General features: G+C 41.2%; 1 protein-coding gene across 1 annotated transcript in view; it reads right to left on the bottom strand.

Moving 5' to 3' along the window:
- Nucleotides 1-2984: 2984 nt before the first annotated feature.
- The window catches only part of FBN1 (fibrillin 1), a 144800-nt gene continuing 141784 nt past the window's right edge, over nucleotides 2985-6000 (bottom strand). Inside the window, exons 65-66 of the mRNA XM_041469038.1 lie at nucleotides 5006-5180; nucleotides 2985-4262 (exon numbers count right to left, since the gene is read on the bottom strand). Coding sequence (XP_041324972.1) covers nucleotides 3873-4262; nucleotides 5006-5180 — 565 coding nt within the window. The 3' untranslated portion in view covers nucleotides 2985-3872. The remainder of the gene's footprint in view (nucleotides 4263-5005; nucleotides 5181-6000) is intronic.

The following is a 6000-nucleotide window of genomic DNA, read 5'->3' as shown; positions in this document are numbered from 1 at the left end:
AGTTTTCACAGCATGCTGAACCAGCATGTTCCTGCAGGTTAATGTGACATCCCAGACCTGTGGTGCCAATGGGGTTTGCACACTGAGCACTCCAGGCAGCTCTGTGTAACCACAGGAGCTCACACAGGGGCTGCACAGGTCTCTGCAGGCATCCAACATGCTCAGGCCACAGGCAACAACTAGAAGCTCTGGGATTTTCTGAACACAAGGGTTTTAGCCAAGTGCTAGTCTGCCAAGATTGTGATAACATGAGGGCTTACTCTGGGCAACTACTCCGGTAGGATGCTGCCAACCCAGATTTACTGGATTAATCTGCTGTACATCATATCTTGGCCTTAGCTCTCAGCCACTCCTGCAAGCAGAAAAGCTGCAAGATTTGCTCTGGAGAGAGACTGAAGTAGACAAGATCCTGGGTTCAGATGTCCCAGTTTTTTGAAGCTGGTGTATCCCATTAGCTCCTGTCCTACCTGGCACAGGACAGCTGGGGGGAAATGAGAGGGGTGCACAGCTCCTGCAGCTCCAGCCTCATCCAATGCTGAACTCTGGCTTCCCTTCTGTAACTGAAAAGACAAGATTTTCTCATCACAGTGAAGTAAGAGAAGCTCTCTCCTCTTCATCTGGTGCCTAGTCAGAAAGTAGCCGCACAACGTAAGCTGTTAACCTTGCTAATTTGGGCAGAGACCATCAGGTCCACAGGAGTACTGTGAGGCTTTAATGGTTCAAGTGGCCATTCCTTCACAGCCAACATCAATTTTTAAAAGTGGTGAGAAAGCTTTTGCAATGCCAGAGCCACCACCTGCAGCTTGGTCTAGAGCAGCAGGTTTGGTGCCCTGTGATGCACTTACCTGTTGTGCTGCTGCTGCAGAGACTGCCAGTGCCCAATTCGGGCCCAGGAAGGTACAGGCAGCTGCGGGACATGAACTGTGGCATCTTGCTCTCCAAACAGCTCAGGCCTGTCTGTGCTGAGCAGTCTTGACCTGATTAGCTCTTCCAAAGCACAAAGCTGAACTTGAATCGCAGCACAGAATATTTATCTTAGAGAAAACCTGAGTATGACCCTTCAAGACCTGCCATAAGAAAGCAAATACTTGGGGTTCTTTGAAAGTCAGCTTTAAAGAGAGACTGTGGAAACAGTGGTGTTCTGCCAAAATACACGTGGGCTGTCAAGTTTACAAGATACTGTTACAACACACAATAAGAGAATGATTTGCTGTGTACAGTAACAAGCCATCTTTGTTAAAATCTGTTAACCAAAAATCAGATTTATTATCCATGCAATCATGTATGCAGAGTCATATGCACAATCGCAGTGGAGGGAAGGCACACTTATTTCAAGTAATTAAGCATTTTATTATTTCCTTGAATATGAAAAATATCCTTTAATTGCAAAAGGATACATATTTAGAAAGACCTCTACTTCAGTCTGTCTAGTGCTTAGAGTCATTCTGGGGTCCCACTATCAAATGAAATACAGCAGATTATTTCAAAATCACACTGCAAGTTAGAAACCACTTTTTAATGGCAGGTTGCATGCAATGTTATTGTGCAACATTTGTGCTTCACTGAGACGCCAAGGAAGCTGCAAATATTCAAACTAATGGAAATGATCACACACATACAGCAACTAAAATCAAGCAACAAAAAATATGTATCAGTTAAAGGACATTGCTGTAAAGAGACAGATGAAAAATGTACCAAAAAAGTGGATTTTTATGTGCAGATTGTTACAGCATGTCTGGGTTTTCCATTTTAAAATGACTAAAAGAGCAACTGTCAAGATTCCTTGTTTCTGAAGCATAGAAAAGGCAATTTGCAGAAAGGCGTGGGCAACACTGGGGCTGCTGGAACACAGTCAAAGAACCTTTGGCATCATAAGGAGTTACATAGAGTTTAAATGTAAACCAACTCTACTGGACAGACTCCTGACAGGTCTTTCTGAAATCGTCCTTCTCAGCTCCTCTCAGTGTTCAGGGGCTGAGAAAAAATACTTAAATGGTACACTTACCTATAAACTATACAATCACACACTGGCATTAAAAATCATTCCCAACCTGCTGATATAGGAGTGCCATTTACAACTGTAAAGTTCTGATTGTATCTCGCCATAGTTATGCAACATATGGAAAAAATACATTGTTCAACATTTTGGCACACTAATAAATAAAATCCAGACATGGTCTATTAAAAATATCAAAGTAATCCTGTGCACAAGCTTACTTTATATATAGTTATATTTGTTATGCAGAAGAAATCACAGAGAGCAATAATACAATTTGGGGTGAATTATAGGAGTACCTTTCCCTTCCAAAGCTATTATAGCTCAATATTTGTTCCCTCTATCAGCTACAGTGCTGTCCCAGCAGCAGTTTCAGTGCTTCTTTCTTCCAGATTTTATAGCATCACACCTCAGTACAATGTTCTGCCACTGCTGCTAAAAGACACGCCATGGCATTTGCACATACAAGTACACCCACATCACTGAATAATTCACTTGATATTAAAACCCATCTAAAGCTTGTGATGGTTTCTGGCATTGGATTATTCCTCTCTTATCAATCTTGGGTTATATGACAGTAACTGTTGAGGTGGGGGTAAAAGAAAGGAATATCTTAAGGCAGATTTAGCAAACAATAGTGGTTTTTGTCACACTTAACTGTGTTTTCTGTATAATGATTTAACATCCACTTCTGCATGTTTTGGCTATCAGATTACTTTTTGACCAGACTACTCAGGTCAAGTCATTGGAAATGTTCTCGCTTCCATTCTGGAACCACACAGTAACTTGAGAGATGTCCACTGCTGTTTAGATTTGTGAAGGTTTCTGTACTTCTTCTGTTCTTTCTTTGCATGAAGAATGAACAGCAGCTCCCTCAAGGAGGAATCACTTGGACACACAGACAGATACAAAGACAACCCTACTGACAACGCCTGAAGTATAAGAATGCAGTTTATCACACTTTTAGCAAAAACACAAGGCCACAGAATAAACTAAAAAAAAAAACTGTTTTATTGTGACATTTATGACATTGAACCCTTGTTGATATGAATGACTATGGGTACTCTTGACATGTTACAATATGTCATGGTGTAGGATGGCACTGATTGTCATCTGACTTTTGAGAATGTTTAACGGCCCTACTGACCTCAGTGCATTTTGGCAAGTCACAGAATCTTTATCATCAGGTTTGTGTATACAGTTAACAAGTAGTTGGTCTTATAAGCACCATTACAAACCCTCACATTAAGGGTATTATTAATCTAGTTTACAAATGCTTCATTGATAAAAATAGCATGATTACAGTATACACACACTTAATTTACATGTAATGTATTATAGGCATAACTGAGATAAACTACTGAGCTAACTTTGGTTGATTGAAGTATTTAGACTGAATAATGGCAATTTTGGCTTCTAAGTTGTGTAAATATTACAGTGCATTTATAAATCTAGGTTGAGAATTTACTAGCACCAAATGGATATCATAAATGGCTGACCTAGTAAGTTGTAGTTGGAGAAGCAAAGTTTAAGAATTACAAAAATAGAGCTGTCCATCAGTTGAAAGCACATTCTTGTACCTCTGCTGAAATGATGACGTGTCTCAGCATCAGTGGCCAACTTCCAATGATAAAAGTCCCAGTTTTCAAGATTCAACATATCAAGGTAGCTCAGCTACACATAAAAGCCTGAGAAAGTGGTAGTTTTGAGCTCATGTATTCATCCTGTACCTTGTTTATGCAATAATATGATAGTGCTTGTTCATACAAATGTACTCATGTAAGATTGTACCTATGATATGGAGAATCTGATTGGGAGGAATATTCAGTCCTACCTATCTATCTTTGGTTTAATTATTTGGTCTTTGGTTGATGAATTAATGAAGCAATATCTGAATTTTCATTTTCAGGTTATCTCCCAGCTCACCACTGAGGTAGTCTTTGTCATGTTTCGCTTCAAGCTGGTTAAGTTCCTTCTTTTTATAGAGTGGAATACTACTGATTTGTAATGAATAATTTCCAGGCACTGGCTTCTTCTTTGTGAAATGAAGGTAACTTATCCCGTCCTTCTTATTGATTCTAAAGAAACCATCTTCATTTCCGGAGTCAATTAAATATCGGTTATGGTTTGTCAGTGTTGTGAGGGCAGGGAGCAGTTCCAGGATGCGATCTTTGTTACTGAGATCTGAGATGTTGATGGAGAACACTGCTGCTTTCTCAATATCCCAGCTGGCGAGACTGATTGGCAGCTCCTGCTCTTGCTGATCCTGCACAAGAACAAAGGATGTCAGTTGGCTTTGTCAGAGAGCATTTCACACGTGCCTGTGTGTATTTCTTGCCCAGGTCATTCATTACTAATTAGACAATTTTTAAAAGGGGGTTCTGTAACATCCTCTCTGAAATCCACTCTTATGTGCCTAGGACTCCTCAGGATGAAGTACAGGGCTTGTCACCACTGCTGTGTGGCTTAGAGGAGCCCGAGACACACTGGAAGTTTCTGTGCACACACCTTGCTGCCTGACAGGTGAGGCCCCTCCATGCTGGGAGCCTGTGACCAGCCTCCTGCAAAGACAGCAAACAAGGCACGCTCCTCCTCTCTGCCAGGGGAGCCACAGGCTGAGAGAACAGCTGTGAAGGAGAGCAGGGTCTGTGAGGGAGCCACAGCATTTCAATGGGGATTTTCTGCTTTGCAAAAATCATTTGGGTTAAGCATGGAGCCAGGGCAGCCTGCAGGTGCAGCAGAGTGCTGGAAAAGCAGCCTCACCCTTCACCTCTGACTGGGTGGTAACATTTCAGACAGCAGCACAAGCTGTAACATTTTCATTTGGAAAGCAAGGGAAGCTCTACATCACTTCTGAGAAAAAAAAACACTACCTGACATCCAAAACCAGCTTTAGTCTACTTTAGGGTGTAGATTTTTCCTGAGGGATTCTCTCTTGGCACACATCCTTCTGAGTCCAGCTTTCACAAGACAGCCACAAACTCCTTCCCCCCAGAAAAGGTCAATTACCTCTGCTTCACTTGCAGTTTCATTAGTGCTCCTGCGCTTCCTTCCTCTCTTGGGATAGCCATTGATTTTACATTCATAACAAGCTTCTGGAGAGAGGGAGTTGTCATCTACTTCTCCACTGAGTGAAAGCTCTTGTCCTTGACCTCTGCCTAGCCCCACTCCAGAAACACAGTGTCTGAGGAAGGAAGAAATTCAAAATTAACTCCAGCGAGACATATCTTATCAAAAGCTGCATTTGGGGGACTGTAAGTACAAATAATTAAGCAATCATGTTGCATTCATTTCCTAGGAAAAATGTCTGCTAAAGTCAACAGACAAAATTCTCACTGAATCACAATGAGGCTACTCTTTATTTCAAGAATCTGCCTTCATGGGTTTTTGCCCAAGAGAGACCTGCCAATATTTAACAGTCTTAAAAACACAGGCTTAAGCTCTGAGTTGTTGTTAGCAATTTCTGTTATCCAGCCTGGAACACATTTAAAGAGACCAATTTTCAACAACTGAAAAGTCTGGAGAGTGAGGTCTTTCATAATGCATCCCAAAGCTTTTAGTCACTTACAAACTTTAAACCACAATCTTTCTGCTTTCCATTTGGGTTGCTTGGTCCTATATGATGTACAGCCCTAACACGCCCACTGGGGCAAGGGAAAATTTGTTTTATTGATAAAGCAGACATTTATTAAAAAAAATTAATTTGAAATACAGAAGAATATGGAACGTACAAGAACCTAAGAGCATGCAGAACTGTTATTCCAACCAGTAGGTGAAACCTCTTGTATAATGTAATTTCTTTTTGCAGCTGGTAGGGGGTTTTATTATTAATGTTTGTTTTGTTCTTCTTTAAGGAGACAAATGAATCACAGCAAGGAGTACAAGCTCCCAAGTGCCAAGCTCAGAGGACTTGGCAGACTGCTGGGGTGTGCAGGAGAGGTGAAAGCAGTAGCTTAAAACAGAGGATTCAACCTGGTAGCCCAGACCAAATTTCAGTTTCAAGC

Source organism: Pyrgilauda ruficollis, unplaced genomic scaffold, assembly GCF_017590135.1.
Source record: "Pyrgilauda ruficollis isolate IOZ18807 unplaced genomic scaffold, ASM1759013v1 scaffold23, whole genome shotgun sequence".
Taxonomy (NCBI): domain Eukaryota; kingdom Metazoa; phylum Chordata; class Aves; order Passeriformes; family Passeridae; genus Pyrgilauda; species Pyrgilauda ruficollis.
Note: the sequence above shows the minus strand (reverse complement) of the source record. Positions and strands in the feature narration are given on the sequence as shown.